Genomic DNA, 19,505 nt, shown 5'->3' with positions numbered 1-19,505 from the left:
GAGTTTTGGTGTGTGAGTTTGAGAGAGTCAAAGCTCCCTTAGATATCTTACAAAAGGAGCCTTGATGGTTGACGCAAATCTTGTTGATCTCTGAAGTGCTACTGAACTGAAACCTCACTGTTCTACTGAAGCCCAACAAAAACAACAACCCTGCCCCAGTTGATAAAGCCTGCCCCAAAATAACCACAGTGTAGCCTTGTCATACATGACCCTTAAAACTCCTTTGAGCTTCTTGAGCTTTACTAAGGTAAAGTGTGCTGTCAAATCTCAACCTACTCCTGGTGGCCCCATGAAGTAGCATCTCATGGGGCTTTCAAGGCAAGAGATGAACAGAGGTAGTCGGTCATTGGCCTTCCTCTGCACAGCCACTGTTGTACCTCTTGGTGGTCTCCCATCCAAGTACTGACTCCGTTTAGCTTCCTAGCTATGAAAAGACTGGGCTAGTATAAAGCAGGACAGATTCTATTAGGCAGGGGTGGTTGATAAATCTAATAAATCTAATAAATAACAACAATAGCAATAACAATAAAATGGAGATTATCCCTCCATAAGCTTTTCCTCCCATGTTAATTTAGGATAGCTCTTCTGACATTGAGAATCTACAGGACTCAAGATCTGGTCAACCTAGCCCCAGGTTCTTACTTCACTACCCAAATACAGCTTCTTTGCTCTTACCTTTGAGTTTGTTGTGTTCTGAATCGGCTGGAAAGAGAGAGTCGGGGAAAAGCTTGGGGAAAGTTAGGCCCGCATATTTAGGTCGGTTTTCCACGTAGTTCCGCACTGTGGGCTGGAGTTTCTTCATGAATTCCGGGCAAGGTGTTCCCAGCTGCTCGATTACCTTATTCCACTGGTCAATATCTGAGTGCAGAGAGTTAAGGAAAGAAGAGGTGCAGACACCCCACCCCCAAGCCCGGTCTTAACCCACTCGAAGATTTCTTTGTTCTGCCCTTTTCAGGTGGGCTGCATGGCTTGCATTTCAGGGAAACCAACAGGGTTTGATTTGTGTCAACTTTACAGCAGGTATATCACTGGGAACAATATAACATAAACATCACAGCAATATAAACAAACATCAAAAGGATTTCATCCAAAGGCCAAGCAATCCAAAGGCTAAAGCTTGGTTCAGCCCTAGTCATTTAGATAACACTACGGCCTAATTCATATGTCCATAGTGTAGTTCCAATGACAGAATTGCTCTCTGTTATCTGGATTCCCTAGTACAGTGGTCCCCAACCTTTTTATCACTGGGGACCGGTCAACGCTTGACAAAGATGAGCCGGCAGCAGAGTGTCAGGGCAGCTCCTGAGGCAGCAGCCGGGGAGGAGGATAAGGAGGAACCACGGACCAGTACCGACTGATCCAAGGACCGGTCCCGGTCCCCGGACCGGGAGTTGGGGACCACTGTCCTTGTACATCAGTGATAACCCTGATCACGAGCCATTTCCATGACAGCATCAGCAGTCCTGATAGAGGTAGCGCCCTAGGAAGAGATGAACCCATTGGGTTGTGCTACCTCTCTGACCAGAACACCCCTACATTACCAATGTGGCAGCGGAGACAACCATATTTTTATTTATTAACGCATGCCGTGTGTCATGAAGCCCGCAGAGCGATTGTCTGGCAGCCAGGCAAGGGACATTTGGAGGTGGTTTGCTGTTGTCCGCCTCCACGTAATGAACCCTAGTGTTCTGTGGAGGTGCTACCACCCAAAAAATTGGAGTTCTCCCATCCAGATATTAGTTTGGGTTGCTTAGCTTCTGAAATCTGACAGGATCAGGCTTGCCTGGGCTATCCAGGGCCCATTCCGCACACACAAGATAATGCACTTTCAATGTGCTTTGGCAGCTGGATTTTTCCTGTGCGGAACAGGAAAATCTCCTTCTAAAGTGCATTGAAAGTGCATTATCTAGTGTGCAGACCAAGCCTGCTCAGGGTTCAGACATAACATTGGGCTAGTAGCACTGACGTGGCCACCATGGCACAAACACAGCAGACTCAAGTTCAGTGAAATGAGTTATAATTTCATGGTGCTGTACATCCCCAGCGAAGCCCATCCCAGCAAGGTAATTTCTGTTAGTTCCTGCATGCACGCAACTCAGCAGCATAGACCGTGAAGCTACATTACATGAACGGATCCGAAAGGCTGCTGTATGGCTCAGCCTATTCGCAGCTGAGGCACTGTATCAAACAAAGTTCAGAGGGATAAAACAGCATGATCTCTCGACACAACCCCCTTGCAGCAATCGTGTCACAGTACCTTTCCTTTAGCGCTGCAGTCTTCCGTGAGATGTGCTGTGTTATCAGAAGTGCACGTTTGCTTAGGAAGGAAGATGAGCAACAGGAAGGGCTGCCCTGGAGTCCCACTGCATGCAAATGTAGGTCATGCAGATTTGAATTACAGCCAGCTGCTTTACTCTCTCTGACCCCAGGGACTGAGTTTGCTTCCCTGGCTTGAATGTTTGCTGATACGGTACACTTAGGAGGCAGCTATTTGAAGGTGCCCAGATTCCCAAAACATACAAATGCCTGCATGTCCATGACTCTGCAAACTGACTCACTGAATCATGGGCACAAGTCACTGATAGAAAATTTAAGATGGAGGATTTCCCTATTCACTGCACGCTAATGCTTTATCTTCTCACCTTAAGGTCTGTGCCATTAAAATAACTCAAGTTTTAATAGAATGGAAAGTAAATATGAGGCTTTAAAAAAAGAAAAGAAAAGATAATCCATATTACCCCGAGTAATTTTTACGCTTTACCATAAGAGAACCCTGCTCTGTCATGTTTAAGATCATTACTATTAGCTGTTGTGGTTAATTAGTTGTTGTTAATTTCACACCGATGACATGCTCACAGAACACAGGCTCCCCTGCTCGGGAGGCTTATGATCTGCAACAGATGGCTGAGACAGTACACATTCCACACAAATGACAACAGGGGCACTCCTGTGTGTGTGTGCCACCTGATTCTCACAACATGGGTCACTGCTCAGAGTAACTACCCTCCACACAGACACACACACACTAGTACATACCGTAATTGCTAAAATCTCTTCTCTGCTTGCATTCTCTGCATCTGTTTAATCTGCAAGGGTTTATCCTGCACTGATTTTTTAAAAAGAAGTTCCACTTTTGGGGGGGGGGGGGAAATGTATGTCATGGCAAAGGGGGGGAACAAAATGATCTTCTAAAAAACTTTATCCGTAGTTCAAACTGACTCTTATCAGCCGCAATCTATGTAGTGTCAGGGTGTCTTATGTACAGAACTTTGCTATGTAACAGGGGTGCGTTTGTCCTTGAGACAAAACACATCTGGCTTTAATATTGGGATGGGATAAAGATCTGGCTTTAATATCAGGATGGGAAAGGCATCTGAAAAAATGGCAGCCCTATGGATTGTCCCTTAAGGTTGTTCTGTCTTTCAAAGGCATTCTCAAAAATTCCCTCCTACCCAAGGAAAAACAGGGACAGTTGATTTACCATGTTTATCAGATAATAAGAAAGATCTGTGGTACAAAAGGATCTTTGGTACATGGGCATCAAGTGGAAGAGCCAGGATTGAGTAGACACGAGAGGAAAGGTAACGTTGAGTGTTACACTATCGTAGTTCAAACAGAGTCCTTGAGGAAAGCGTATGTTGAGGAAGTACTGTTGAGGAACATGACTCAACATTCTGCTCAAGACCCAAATATGTTGAGCAAGTTGTTGAAAGAGGGAAATGGTCTGATGATCAGGAAAAGTAGCTTCCCTTCAGGTCTCAGGAAGTCATAAAGATGAGTAGCTGGATTGTTGGGTTCACAGAAGACACCGGAATTAGACTGGATTCACACCCTGTTGTACTACTGTAACCATTCACCTGCAACATCCAACCACATCTGGAAACTGGCTGAAAAAAGAAGACTCTGTGGGGCTTGTCTGCTTGCTCTTTTTAATGCAGGAAGCAAATAGGTTTGGCTAAACTCGCCAGCTTGTCTACTTTTCAGAATACCCATCCTCCTTTGACAAAGAAGCATCCCCTCTATAAGAGACTGTCTCTACTTTCCAGTGACTGTCACAATCATGAAAGTGAGCCAATACTTGACAGCGGGTGAAAGTGGAGAGCCTATACTCATAATTGGTTTTGATGACCTCAAAAACAAGTCGTTGACCAATATTACCTGATAATGAGGGTATCGGGGATGGGGGGGGGGAAGACATGAAATATTTTCACCTTTGTGATCTACTTGAAGATGGCAAGAACAAATAGATTACACCCGCTTATGAGATTCACCAAAGTCTGGGGTGGCAACAAGTGAAAATGAAGGCAAGACAGACACATTAAAACACTCCTCGACTCGGTATTAAATGCAAAGTTTAGATCCTCTGAGATATGGAGTGGGAGTGACACATTTTAATAAAAGGCGAGGTTTAAACGGCTTGCCCTGGCAGTGCATGATGCAATCTCGAACACTGAACCTACAGCAACACTAATTCCAAGCTGCGCTTCTCTCCAAGGATTCATATAATCATCACTTGGGGGTTGGAATATATACATCGTAACTGAAGGTATATAAAGCTGATGTAGGGAGTTGCGTCAACATCATTCGCCAATGACAATGGAGCAGCAGGAGACGCTGTCATGCACATAAGCACTGGAAGCTGCCTGGCACCGAGTTTGAATCTTGGTCTAGCAAGGTCAGAATTGTCTACACCAGTGGTCCCCAACCCCCGGTCCGGGGACCGGTACCGGTACGTAGATCAGTTGGTACTGGGCCGCGGCTCCTCCTTGTCCTTCTCCCTGGCTGCTGCCTTGGGGGCTGCCCTGTCACTCTGCCACCGGCTCCCTTTCTGGATGGCACTGTGCAGCTGCTGCTAGCAGTGCCCCCAGTGGGCGGCAGGAAGTCAAGGGCGCCGGCGGGAAAGCAAGTGGAGCAGGGGCTGAGGCGGCGGCGACATCCCTCAGCAAAGGACTACCCCCTCCGACGGGCCTCAGTAAAATTGTCAAGCGTTGACCGGTCCCCGGTAATAAAAAGGTTAGGGACCACTGGTCTACACTGATAGGAAGTAGCTCTCCAGGGTGCTTGGTAGAGCTCTTTCATATCGCCTACTCCCTGATCCTTTAGGACATAAAGACAAAATCACAGAACTCTGGCTCACTTACTTTGTCCATATCATGCGATCCAACTCAATGGAGAAAGCGATTATGCTAGGACTGGTCAGCGGTAAAAGGAATCCAGGCCGATAAACAATGCATTGGTTAGACATGATCAAGATGGACACTGGTCAGATCATTATCCATCTAAAAGAAGCGGTGCAAGATCGAAAAATCGTGGAGACAGTTGAACCATAGAATCGTCAAGAGTTGGACTCGACTGAATGGCTATGATCATCTTCATCAGGGTGGGATCTGGGGAGGGGAGGGGTTTATGGGGAGTATAATGTCATAGACTCCACCTTCCAAAGAGCCAGCTAGGTATAGTGGTTAGGAGTGTGGACTTCTAATCTGGCGAGCCGGCTTGGATTCTGCACACTCCCACATACAGCCAACTGGGTGACCTTGGGCTCGCCGTGGCACTGATAAAGCTGTTCTGACCCAGGAGTAATATCTGGGCTCTCTCAGCCTCACCCACCCCACAGGGTGTCTGTTGTGGGGAGAGGAAAGGGAAGGTGACTGTAAGCTGCTTTGAGACTCCTTCGGTAGAGAAAAGCGGCATATAAGAACTCTTCTTCAAAGCAGCCTTTTGATTCATGGGAACTGTCATCTGGAAATTGTCACTGTTGCGGGGAGAGGAAGTGCTTTGAGACTCCTTTGGGTAGTGAGAAGTTGGGTATAAAAACCAACTCTTCTTCTTCTACAGGCTTCAGGCTCCAGCTGGAGGCTGGCAACCCTAGAACGTTTGACAAATCAGTATTTAAGAGCTGTCTTATGACCTCTTGCAGTCTCATGACCTCTTACAGCTTCCTTTGAAAGGCAGGCTATACCAAGAAAGGTTAGACTGTGATCATAGCATGCCCCTGAGACCTGTTGGAACCTATGCAGTACTGAATGATGAAATACTTTTCTGACTCATACTCTTCTAGTATGTGATGAGCAGATGGTTGGTTTGTTGTTGTTTTCCCTGGTTTTAGCAAGGCCTGATGAGGAATAAGTGACAGTAATTACTAGCCAGGTGTTTCGGTACCTTGAAAATGAATCCTGTCTACCTGAGGGATACAGAAAAGCAAATAAGGTACAAAAAGCATGTTTGCAAAAAAACCCAAGATGCCTGTAAAAAAAAAGGGGGGGTGGATCTGAGGATTTGGCAACCCGTCCTTACCACTGAAAAGTTACACTGCAAATGAGAACAAAAGAATGTGAGAGAATGTTGCAGAGCTTTACAGGAAATGGAAAGCACACTTAATAGCGTTTCCCCCTATTTGTTTAAGAATACCAATACAATTAAGGGCAAATTTCAAACAAATCATCAGCTGCTAGTGGCTGGTTTCTAGGGAGTTATTTCTATAGCAAAATGCTTTTAATGGTTTAATTATAGAGGGCCTGTGAACAAATTTTAATAACTATGCAGCTGTTTGAAGAGAAAAACCAGGCTTTTAAAATGTATTATACAGAGCATCTCTGGTTAGGCTTATCTTTTCTTTTCCTCCTGGTAATTTAGTTGAAAGACAGATTTTGCAAAAAAAAAAAAATTAATAAAAATAAACTCCATTAGACTAACCACATAGGAGCTACAAACCTAAGCCTTTTCATGCTATGGGCAAGTTTAAATTATCTCTCTGTTTATAAAATCCAGGGAAATCTAAGCATCGAGTGAGAAGCCTCACGATTCTGCTACGGTTCATTGTTCTAAACCAGGGGTAGGCAAACTGTGGCCCTCCAGATGTCCATGGACCACAATTCTTCTTCTTCTAACTCATCATCTGACCCAGAAGTGATGACACGGGGGGGGGGGGGCATGACACCCTAGCACATGGCTCTCTGTGTTTTAGACCCGTTGGAGAGAACTTCCAACCCCCAGCTAGCTAACTGGCAATTGATTGGGAATAAATGGACCCCAGTGGGCAGCTGGTTGCCCAAGTGCCTGAATAATGAGTTCATTGGCTGTTGTTAGAAACAAATAAATAAGCCCAAGAGCCAACTATGAATGACAAAGGTACAAATCTCTTTAAAAATCCTGACTTCACATACGTATAGATGGGATCAGAAGCACGATCAGGGAATTATTAGAAAATGAATTCAGAAATTGTGATGGACAGATCAACGAAGACTCCTGCTTGGCATGCAGCAGCAGCAGCCCCACCCCCACCCCCTCCCCTTCAAGGGCAAATCAATTCTTCGTAGTTTTAAGGGGGAAGATTGAAAATAAACGTGCAAGGTCTTTGTGTAAGCTGACGGAGCAGACTCGTATGGAAAGCTGTGCATCGTCAAGAAGCTGCAGACAAGGGCAACCAAAATGATTAAGATGCAAGAACTCATTCTCAACAACGAGAGATGTTTCATATGCAGCTTTCACTGGTGGGGCATGATTCAGAGGACATGGACAGAGAGAACCCTTTCCCGCTCTTCCGTAATATCAAACCTTGGATCCACCCAATGAGCATCAGGTTGAGGAGCAGCAAAAGAAAGCAGTTATGCACACAATGCACAACTGACCCATGGCACTCATTGCTACAAGATGCCGTGAGGGCCATTCGCTTCAATGGCTGATAGTATTTGGCCATTTCGGGCTGGTTCAGGGTCCAGAGGAAAATGCAGAATGAAGTCCAGACTGGTCTGAAAGAAGCAAATGCATGGCCTTTCCTAGGGGAAAGGGAGAGCATTCCTGTTCCCATGCAACTTAAACAATTCCCACTGAAATAATTGCCATAAGTAGAGGGGCCATGCCATCCTAGCGCAAAGCACTTAAGCAGGTGATGGACATGCAGTTTCAGGCAGTGAGAAAGGAGGTGGATTATGCAGAGCCACTCCAATGGGGGCTGAGAACTTGCAAAGCATCCTTTCAGTTTAGGGCTTTGGGTTGAGAGTTTTTATGTTTTGAATTCCCCCTTAAATCACTTCTCATGCCCAAAGCCCTCAAACTGTGTTTCGTGTTTTAATTCAAGACCGTTCAAAGGGTAAATTCTGTGGGTATATAACCTTCAGCCCTCCCACTGATGGGTCATTAGGGGCTGCCACAGTATTGGAACAGTCTGTAAAGACTTGGTGGAGAGACCTTCCTTATGGGCTCCCTTCTCTCTCCCTCCTCATACCTCATTCTGCAAGGAACAAGGAAATGTTCCTTTCTTAAAAGAACCTGTGATGTCAGAAGTCAATAGACCAAACCTCTTAATATGCCTTCCATCCAGTGGCATATTTGAAAATTCTGAGCTGGTATCAGCCGACAAGATCCACCTTTCTATCTGTTGGCTTCTTGCTAATGAGAATATATCTGCTCTATGACTGCAGCGCACTAAAACTGAATTTCCATTCGCCCCCTTCCTAATCTAATAGTCTATGAATATAGTTGGTACTTTGGAGTCTGTTTAAAACACTGGTTTGCCCATAACACAGAGGCATTGAATTCCACATGCTAAATTAAACGTCATGATACACCTGCGAAGTCGAAGGTATATAAACTCTACTCTCAATTCATTTGCCATTTTCCAGAGGAGAACCAAATGGTCTTAAGGCATGTGAGTCTTGGAGTACATAGCTACAGTGTTCCACAGTGTTGTACTATGTCAAGTTGTTTATACACTACTTAAGACGTACTGGACCTCTCTTTTCACTTTCTTCGTAATTCCTTGGATGATTCCATATCAGTAAAGGTAAAGGTATCCCCTGTGCAAGCACCGAGTCATGTCTGACCCTTGGGGTGACGCCCTCTAGCGTTTTCATGGCAGACTCAATACGGGGTGGTTTGCCAGTGCCTTCCCCAGTCATTACCCAGCAAGCTGGGTACTCATCTTACCAACCTCGGAAGGCTGAGTCAACCTTGAGCCGGCTGCTGGGATCAAACTCCCAGCCTCATGGGCAGAGGTTCAGACAGCATGTCTGCTGCTTTACCACTCTGTGCCACAAGAGGCTCTTCCATATCAGTAGAAACCTCCAAATACATCTCTGGTTTTCATTTTTGTGAGATTCAGCCACAACATGAATCCCCACTCTTATCAACTTTAGCCACTTAACGGAGAGTTTTCTCAAGAGCTCTGGATTAGCGAAAGCATATACAGGAGGTACAACCACAGCAAAACTGGACTGCCAGCCTGCATTCATGTTTTCTGGATATGCAGACTCTCCCTTAGTAAATGTCAGCACTATTCTTCCTTCCCTCTGAGCTTCCACTTTCATGGGAATTTATATTTTGTGCCACATTCAAAATCAGTGCTACTCTCTGCTGAAACTGGGTTCAGTGACCCTGAATGAAAACATTTAAGAAAATCTGCCGCTAACTAACTTCATTTCAACTCAGATAAATTACATTTATAAAGTGTTCCAACATGGAGAAGTACAAGATGTTGGTGGGGAAAATAGCAAAGAACATAAAAGATACATCTGGACAAATGAAGAGATACAAATCTGTGTATGAAATATGAATTAATGGTAGAGGCTTTAATGTGTACCCCCACCCATATTTTCACCCCATTTCTGCTTTGGGAAATACATCAAACTTATAGAGGGGAAAGCTTTTAAAATATCAAACCACTGAGACATTTCCTTTAATATGTATTTTAAAAAAAATTGCACCAGGATAGGACTACTGTGGACTCAGATTAGGATATATTTAAATACAAACTGAGATGGGTACAAAGATGAAAATATGAGCTCGAGGGATGCAACATCACAACTGTACGAACTTGGTGGGAACCGAAAGTCATGCCGTTTGCCAAACGGGGCAGGGTTATAAGAAAGATGGGACAGAGGGATGAAAACCATAAAGGTTTGGAAGCATTCGTATTTCCAATCTTGATGCGCTTTCACGGAGTTTCCAGGGCAAGAAGCAAAGGCTGCTGAAGAACTTATTTCCTAACTTACATTTTTAACCTGTCCCATTCTGAGAAGTACCGATCCTAAAACTACCAAGCTCTTGCACAGTGCAATCTGAACGTAAGAAATACAAACATTTCTAAACTCTCAATCCGTTTAAGAATGCAAGACGCCCCATTATTCAAACTTCAGCAAACTGAACATAGTTACTGGTCCCTCTATCCGATGTCTGTTTTTCAGTGGGGGGGGGCAAACAGCGGGACAGAAAAGCAAACAAAAATAAATGCAGCCCCCCACGCCTAGAAGAACTCTTATGGATCTCCTTATCCAAATATTCTATATATCTCTCAGATGGTCAGGGGTAGTCAATCTGTGGTCCTCCAGATGTTCATGGACTACAATTCCCATGAGCCCCTGCAAGCAAATGCTGGCAGGGGCTCATGGGAATTGTAGTCCATGGACATCTGGAGGACCACAGGTCGACTACCCCTGGTTTAGATAACTGTGGTTGTATTGTGATGCACACACACACACACAAATGCCTTTAAGGTGCCGTAAGACTTCTCCTTGTTTCTTCTGCAACAGGCTCACATGGCTAACCCACTGGAATTTTAATGTGTGTCGTTTAAACTTTCAAAGAAAGCTATTGTGGTGAAGGGTAGACTGGCTGGCATTTCTGTTCCATTGACAGACGTACAACGAAGTCTGTGGCTGTTTATTCTGCTTCCCCCCCCCCAAAGAAGTAGAAAGTAAAAAAGAAAAAAAAAAAGAAAGATTGAAAATGGTAGCTAAAGAGTTCCCACGGCTTGCAAGGAAGGATACGATCAGTGCCTGGAAACAATACAGCACCTTTGATCATTTCTCCCATGATGCACCCTACTGACCACATGTCAACTGAAAACAAAAATGAAATGAAGGTAAACAAGAACACAGCAACAGAACGACAAATAAATGAGAAAGACTTATCTGATGGTGTCACAGAACGGGCAGGGTTGCTTGCTAGGCCTTCCGGAAAAAAATGTCCCGAATACGAATATTTCAGGTCTAGAGTTCTGAGGTACCGAATCTCCTCAGAAAGCAGGTTGAGAAAACCACGGCTGTGTTGCCACTTGGCATTCCATCTCTCAGCTTCTGCCGTTTCCTACCCAGTTTGATGTAGTGGTTTGGTGTGCGGACTTTGGTGCCAGTTTGGTGTAGTGGTTAGGAGTGCGGACTTCTAATCTGGCATGCCAGGTTCGGTTCTGCACTCCCCCACATGCAGCCAGCTGGGTGACTTTGGGCTCGCCATGGCACTGATAAAACTGTTCTGACCGAGCAGAGATATCAGGGCTCTCTCAGCCTCACCCACCCCACAGGGTGTCTGTTGTGGGGAGAGGAATGGGAAGGCGACTGTAAGCCGCTTTGAGCCTCCTTCAGGTAGGGAAAAGCGGCATATAAGAACCAACTCTTCTTCTTCTTCTTACAACAGTCCCACAATTCCTACTCGCCGAGGTGGTTGCAGCAACTGTAAGGAGGTAGCGGCCAAAGAAGACAGCTGAGGGGGAGGCTGGTGAAGGGGGACCCAGATCCAAATAACTGCCCCTACAAGCACAGCCCTTGGGCTTACATTTCTCTACCATGAACAAAGGGAACTTATATTCATAGAACCATTTTTCAAGGTTAGTTTGTGTGCATGTGGATTGTACCAGGCAAACAGAGCGGACAGTTCATGTGCCCATCTCCTCAAGGCCTGGTTCCTCATTTATCTTGGAAGGAAGGAAGGAAGGAAGGAAGGAAGGAAGGAAGGAAGGAAGGAAGGAAGGAAGGAAGGAAGGAAGGAAGGAAGGAAAGTTCCTGGTTATGTAAATGATCTACATTCTGAGCTTGAAGGACTTCCTTTTGGGAAAGAAAATGTCTATTTGCTTTGGGCAATCACTTCTTGGTGTACAGGGTGAGAGGGGGCTGATGGGAGGAGGAAAGAAAACCAGCGGGTGTGGTGTGGAATTTGTAATGCTTACTGTTGAAGGATGCCTACAGGGCAATAGAGCATGGAAGAAAGAGAGAAAGAGAAAGAAAGAGAGACAAAGAGAGAAAGAGACGAGAGAGAGAGACAAAGAAAGAGAGAGAGAGAGAGACAAAGAGAAAGAAAGAAAGAAAGAAAGAAAGAAAGAAAGAAAGAAAGAAAGAAAGAAAGAAAGAAAGAAAGAAAGAAAGAAAGAAAGAAAGAAAGAAAGAGTTCAGTGTCTCTATCTATCCTATCGCTAGTTCTTGTGTGTCACTATGGTTTTGGAATTATAATTCAATGGCTAATTAAAATTAGGTCTTATCAGTATTCCTACAAGCATACTGGCTTCATTTCTAAAGAATCCTTATTTTCTTTTGGGACATGCTAATGACATTCCCTTTTTCCCTTTCCTGAGCACAGAGGAAATCTAATTTCTGGCCCGGTGGCAGCTGCCTCACACGGAGAAATAGCTGTAGCTCACAGAACCTGCTCTTAGATCAGAGTTGGACTCCTGAGGTACAATTAAATCAGTAACGTCTTCTCTTTTAGGGCTTGGGGGATGAACTACCTAAAGATACCCTGGGAGACAAATTATTTAAGTTAAGAATTTGTGAAAAGGAGCCACATTTCTTGACAAGGGAATATGAGGAAGGAGAAGGAAAGGGAGGCACTTTGTGAATAGTCTGATATGACTATCACCCACATCTGCAAATTCCCCCTCTCCAACCATTGCATTTTAAACCATTAACTACACTTCCACTATTTAAGAGGCTCACCTATGAGTTTCAGCCACCTGTGATTATAGACCATGCACACCTAGACCTATTTTTATTAAGAGATAGAAAGGATATCCACAATAAATGCCCTTAGCTATACTTTAAAAATTCATTCTTGACTATTTCAAACACTAGAACCTTCTTTTCATTTTCAGTTCCGTTCCTTTGCCAAAATGATTTCTTCTGATCTAAGAGATACAATTAAAAAAAAACACATTCCTTTCCCCTCATCATAGAGGCCTCATTGTTTCTCAGACTTATAACTAGTATGGCCAACCAGAGGAAGGGTTGTTGGGAAGGGAAAGTCACAGAAGAAAAATGAAAAAGAATAAGTCCTTGGTTACATACAAGGAGTTTTTATCTAGTCACTTCTGGGAAGTTCTAGGAATCTCCAAGAACTCTAATGTCCCATGGCAGGGGCTCATGGGAATTGTAGTCCAGGAGTAGTCAATCTGTGGTCCTACAGATATTTATTTATTTATTTATTTATTTATTTATATACCGCCCTACCCGAGGGCTCAGGGCAGTTTACAGAAAACACTGGCAGGGGCTCATGGGAATTGTAGTCCATGGACATCTGGAGGACCACAGGTAGACTATCCCTGTAGTCCATGGACATCTGGAGGGCCGCAGTTTGACTACCCCTGGACAAGGCCTTAAATGTCTTTAAAATTTTTCCTCCCCAGGATAACTGCACCCCATTTGAACCAATTTTCCACCCACGATTGTGAGCACAATTGTCTGCCGTAAGTGGGAAAATAAAACTATGTGCTGCATGGATAATATTATTTTATAACACCTTGCCACATTCAAATCCGGACTTAGAGGAAAGCTGTAAAGACGGGGGGTGAGTAGAGATTTTATTTACTATGCTTTCTTGGTTTCCATTTGCATTTAAAATGATATGCACGTGGAATCTGATTTTTTGTAACGATTGCGTGAAGCCATAAATTGGCTTCTAAACGCAGCCCTGGGTTGACTCCGTTTAAACCCTATCCTGGGACTCAGGATGTGCTTCGCTTTATCAGCACGAAGGCAGCCCCGATTCTTTGTGGCAGCAAAAAACAGACCCGGAGGAGCAAAATGACCGTTGCTTTTCAACTCTGTAAGCAAAACGACATGAGAACAGACAGCGCAAACCAGCTTCAGCCATTAATAATACATTCGTTCCCTCAAGAAATGTTTTCCTCATTAAATTATTTGTGCAAATGTTTGGGGAACAAAGCAAACGTGTATGGAAATTCAGCTAATGATTTCTTCCGCTTTTTCTTTTCAAGCTCTGAACACCAGCAATGAAAATGGTTCTTGCTGAATCTCGAGAGTTGGGGGCAACTCAGCCACAACTACTAGAGAGAGCTGCAGCATAGTCATAGATTGAGATTTACAGCCATGTAAATATTATGCCACAAGAGCCTCTTGTGGCGCAGAGTGGTAAGGCAGCCGTCTGAAAGCTTTGCCCATAAGGCTGGGAGTTCAATCCCAGCAGCCGGCTCAAGGTTGACTCAGCCTTCCATCCTTCCGAGGTCGGTAAAATGAGTACCCAGCTTGCTGGGGGGTAAACGGTCATGACTGGGGAAGGCACTGGCAAACCACCCCGTATTGAGTCTGCCATGAAAACGCTAGAGGGCGTCACCCCAAGGGTCAGACATGACTCAGTGCTTGCACAGGGGATACCTTTACCTTTACCTTTAAATATTATGCAGAGGAGCTATTGGGCAGTATCCTCCCCTCAATGAGTGGAAGGCAGGGTTGTCAGGTGCTTGTTGCTGGTAAAGGTAAAGGTATCCCCTGTGCAAGCACCGAGTCATGTCTGACCCTTGGGGTGACGCCCTCCAGCGTTTTCATGGCAGACTCAATACGGGATGGTTTGCCATTCCCTTCCCCAGTCATTACCGTTTACCCCCCAGCAAGCTAGGTACTCATTTTACCGACCTCGGAAGGATGGGAGGCTGAGTCAACCTTGAGCCGGCTGCTGGGATCGAACTCCCAGCCTCATGGGCAGAGCTTTCAGACTGCATGTCTGCTGCCTTACCACTCTGCGCCACAAGAGGCTTTCTGTTCCTGTTAGGAAGGTCCAAGTCCACCTTCCCACCATCGCTCTCCAGAATGGCGAAGGGGAAAGATGGGAGGCGGAAATGACATTGCGTCAGTATGCATAATCTTCTGGTGTGGACAGAGTGTTGTTGGAGACTCTTCTGTTCCACCTGTGTTTTTGGCCAGACCTGATGTCACACATCACACAATGTCATTTCCATCTCCAGACAAATCCCTAAAGGTCCCAGAAGGCCACCCAGCCACCTGGTATCCCTAACTGGGGACATCTGTGACATCACAAATGTATGACACCATTCCCTCTGCCCACTGAGCATAAGCACATTGTGTGATGTGATCTTACAGTGGTTTTAGTTTTAAAAAACATTTATCAAATAAGGTTAACAGTTCAATGCTACTTATGCATCCCTTTTAAAAGCACTAGTAGGCTGTCTCCTCTTTCTGTGTTCTCTACCATTTCCTAAACCTTGTTGTTTGTCTTCTTTTTTCTCCTTTTAAATCTTCAGAGTCTGACCACACCTCCTCTGCAGGAGAGGTACACATAGCTGCCTTTCAAAAAAGCGCAGAGACAAGACTGCCCTCCAAGGGGGAAAGACACTATTTGGGTTGGTATCCACACTACAAGGACCAAGAGTCAAATCCAGGGGCATTAGTTAGCCCCAAATAAAATATGTATATCAGAAAGAGGGATCTGTTCTGGAACTGGAGCTTTGTGAAACCACTTCAGCTTTTCCCTTAAGGCACCTGGGCTAGTCTACATCAGGGGTAGTCAACCTGTGGTCCTCCAGATGTTCATGATCTACAATTCCCATGAGCCCCTGCCAGCGTTTGCTGGCAGGGGCTCATGTGAATTGCAGTTCATGAACATCTGGAGGACCACAGGTTGACTACCCCTGGTCTACATGACCAGGAGCGCAGCCAAAGACTGCCCATGCTGTGGGGAAAACAAAACGAATGGCTGAACACCTTGGTCCAGCCCAGCAGTGAAGTTTAGAAAGGCGTGGCCTGAAGAAAAGGAAAGGAAAGAACAATTTTGATTTGATACATGGGGGTGGAACTTGAAATGGAGATGGGACAGGCATGTTCGTAAATAAAGAAAAGTCGTTTTGCTTTGAAAACTAGGCTCAGAAGTTTCCGTTGATAAATTATATTACGCGCCTGTAGCAGGGTATGGGATTATACTGCCTTGTGTGGCAAAGGCAACAAATCACTAGCAGTCAACCCTAAACCCACTGCTACAACTTGCAAAGTGCTGTTATTTCTGTACAGGCACCTGCTTCCCTGAGAAGCTACACTAGCAAGTGATCCCTAGTGTGGCTTGGAAACCAGCCTCTGGCTTTGCCTAACAAGAACGCCAAGAAAGCCTTGCATTGTGCTCCCTTGCGCTGTGGTGTGTACTTTTGCTAAAGTTGTGTCCGGTGAAAGACAATGCCATCCACGTTGTGATCAAGAACAACACAGCCATGGCCATATATTGTTTTTAACCATGGCTCTCATCAGGATAGACACCATCAGTTCTGAATGGGCAGCATGACGCAGATGAGCAGTATCTTTTGTGGAAATTCAGCACACAAAATTCCAGAGCTTTGCAGAAGCTTCAATGCAAACATGGAATCCCTGCATAAGCAGACTTTCATTCCGATGAGGGAATGAAACTTTGGAGCTGATAATTCTCCTGTCTTTTGATAAATCCACAAATCGCCCACCTCTTCAGGGAAAATCACCTCAGTATATTAGGAAAGTTCTCCGTATGTGAATCAACAAAACATGGTCAGAATGAATTCATGGTTATCACTTTACATCTATCATGCCAGCCATCAAAGAACTCTGAAGCTAATTTTCAAAATGGCTTCCCCCTCGCTATCTGAGAGAAATCTTTTCTTTTTTTTTCAACACAAAAATCAGGTAAAATTAACCTTTTTTTCTCCCCTGAAAAACCTATTCCCTTAATTCTTATTTTTGTTTACTCTCCTTTCTTTAAAAAAAATTATAATTCTTTTCATTTTCTAATATTACTTTTACCACATCCTGAGGTGGTAAAAAGAATATCGCCAAAACTCAAATGGACAAGACAAAGCAGGGGGTGTGGAGGGGGAGAGCATAATTTTGTCAATGATGACAGACCCCATGCAGGGAAGACGGGGAGAAAAGAGGAGATTTTATTTTGAAAATCCAATGGGGGCAGTTCCGTTTCCAGGAAACTTCAGAGGAGAGCCGGATCTCTTCTAGGCCACAAATGGGTAAGTTAAAACATTCAAAATAAAATGTTGTATCGACACAAGTCCATACAGCATCAGTGCAAACCCAGGTTGACGATGCATTAGCAAGCAAAAGATCATGATGTCACCACAAACATGTTTTCAAAAAAATCACAATTTGTAAAACATTTCGCCAAAAAGGAAGAGAAAAAAAAAAGATTTTAAAGGGAAAAAAACGGGCCATTTTTGTTTATATAAGCATAACTGGTGAAAAAAAAAAGCTTACAAGTTTGTGATCATGTTCTAGGTCTATATAAATTGGTGTTAACAAACATATGGGTTCAGTATGAAGATCTGGTTGAAATTGTTTCTCATACATCTGGGCTTTTCCTTTCTGTGCTGTTCCCCGAATTACTCCAGTCAGAATGACACGTACCTGCCAAATGCAACTTGTTTGTTTTGTTTTGTCTTTGCATTCCTGCCATATGTTATTTACCTGATAGAAAAGGTTTGGGATAAGGCAGGGTTGGGGGTGGGTGGGCAGGGGGAATGGGGAGAGAAATGTTTCAATGAAAGCTGCAGCAAATGGAGTAAGGATACAGTCCCTTCCAGGAAAGAGGATTTTGTGGCGCACCATTTCTCCCATAATGCATCCTACTGACCATATATCCACTAGAACAGCAGAGACAGGGAAATGAAAAGAGAAGGGGAGGGAAGGCAAAGTTAACTAAGACATTTTGGCTCCTAAAAGGAGGGGGGTGGGGGAAAGAGCAGGTTGATCAGTGAAAGCAGTTTTATGCACCTTCCATTGAACATTGAACACACACAAAAATCCTTCCAAAGACATCATAAACAGAAGTTACCGCAAGGTCCATAATACTAGAAGAGATCAACTTTGTCAGATTATTTTACTTATATTGAAAAGGTTTAGGGCTCAGACTTGGGAGGAGGAGGGCATCGTGGGTGTAAACTAATCATTCAAAGTTGCATCTAGTATATGCTAAGAGCACCCAGGGCATGACGTTTAGAGGATTCCTTGCTGTCCGGGCCTTGAGAAATCTGTGGAAAACGCAACTCTAGGGTCACGCGGTTGCACTGGTTGCCACTCCCAAGTTCTCCTACCATGTCTTCTTCTTCTTCTTCTTCTTCTTGCATTACTTCCGCTGCAAGCCAAGAGTATCCAACCCACATGAGTTTCAACTGCAGAATCCCATACTGGTGGTCCAGCCACCTGAGGAGCGATATCACAGATATCTTTCAGTGGAGTGGAGCATGTTGCCACATTATTGTAGACCATGTATGGAGGTCACATCCCAAGTACAAGGAAGCCTATTTGGTAAGTCTTTAAAGCAACTGTTGTTTTCTCCCTGGATAGGGCTGCCAGAACCCGCCCACTGTCAGGGGGGGTCCCCGGCTGCCAGGCCCCACCTCTCTTACCGATCAGCTGACTGGTGTTGTTTTCTCTCTGGTTAGGACTGACAGACCCCACCCACTGTCAGGGGGTCCCCGGTCAGCTGACTGGTGGGGGGGAATTACCCCTGAAACAAGGGAGGAACACCAGACAATTCAGAGACATGCTTAAGTGACTTCAATGTGATCTGGGAGTGACACAAGCACACTGAGGACTTTGGGACAAAGCTCTGGTTTTTGAACAAAAAAATCTATGGTAGAAGTGAAATCTAACAAAGCTTTTGCCCAAAAAACAGAGCGTCACCCCAATGTGACTACATCACTCCTGGGTCACACTGAAAGTCACACGGGCGTGTCGATGAAACATACAACGAAACCCCCAACTCCCAGTAAGCTCATTGGGAGGTGCACACCTGTTCCCTCACAGCTGCATGACTGTGTGAAATGAGTTTTCTTAGGGCAAAGTGAGAGGACATGTGTGGGGTCAGACTTCCAATGCTGGTGGAAACAGCACAGAAGGGAGGAACAAAGCCGCCCCCCCCCCTCTGAGCTGTTTCGGAAAGCTAGTTTCCCCAATAGCACAGCTGCCTGGAAATGTCAGGCATATCTTATTTGGCCCATATTCTATTGTGTTCACAGCTTGCAGTATTATTTCATAGATGCAGGATCATGCAGATAACTCTAAGACGGCTTTACAAAACACTGAAAGGAGAGAAGATAACCCGCCCCGCCCCCCCAATATTGAATAAGATCTTTTTTTTAAATGCTCGAGTTTTTGAAAAGACTCGTTGACAGTACAAACACCTGTGACTGAAAGAGCGTAAAATGAAAACCACCTTATGGTGTTTTAAAAATCCAGGGTTGCCACCCCCCCAATGTAATGCAATAGTTTAAATAAAAGCATTCAGTTCAGCAGTCCTCATGCACAGCATATCTGGAATCTTCACCTTGTCTGCTCTGTAACTCTCGGGGTTCCTACTAAATGGTTGGCCACAGTGCCTGAGCAGCACCAAACCATGTCATGCTGCAGTAGTGTGGTTATTGCTGCCTGTGGCTATGTGCCATGGAGTTCTACGGACACTAGACACAGCACAGGCCTGACCAGCCTTGCGCCAGGGAAATGCTCTGCTGACTTGGAACT

The 19,505-nt window shown here is 44.7% G+C and overlaps 1 protein-coding gene across 6 annotated transcripts in view; it reads right to left on the bottom strand.

The window, feature by feature from the left end:
• Positions 1-19,505, bottom strand: part of MAPK10 (mitogen-activated protein kinase 10) — a 216,222-nt gene that overhangs the window by 35,334 nt on the left and 161,383 nt on the right. For all 6 annotated transcript variants that reach the window (XM_077300996.1, XM_077301000.1, XM_077300999.1 and 3 more), the window contains 2 exons: positions 17,555-17,626; positions 676-858 (listed from right to left, as the gene is read on the bottom strand). In XM_077300996.1, the coding sequence (XP_077157111.1) occupies positions 676-858; positions 17,555-17,626 (255 nt within the window). The remainder of the gene's footprint in view (positions 1-675; positions 859-17,554; positions 17,627-19,505) is intronic.

Source organism: Paroedura picta, chromosome 10 (genome assembly GCF_049243985.1).
Source record: "Paroedura picta isolate Pp20150507F chromosome 10, Ppicta_v3.0, whole genome shotgun sequence".
In the NCBI taxonomy this organism is placed as follows: domain Eukaryota; kingdom Metazoa; phylum Chordata; class Lepidosauria; order Squamata; family Gekkonidae; genus Paroedura; species Paroedura picta.
The sequence above is the reverse complement of the archived record's forward strand: the minus strand, read 5'-3'. Positions and strand labels throughout refer to the sequence as shown.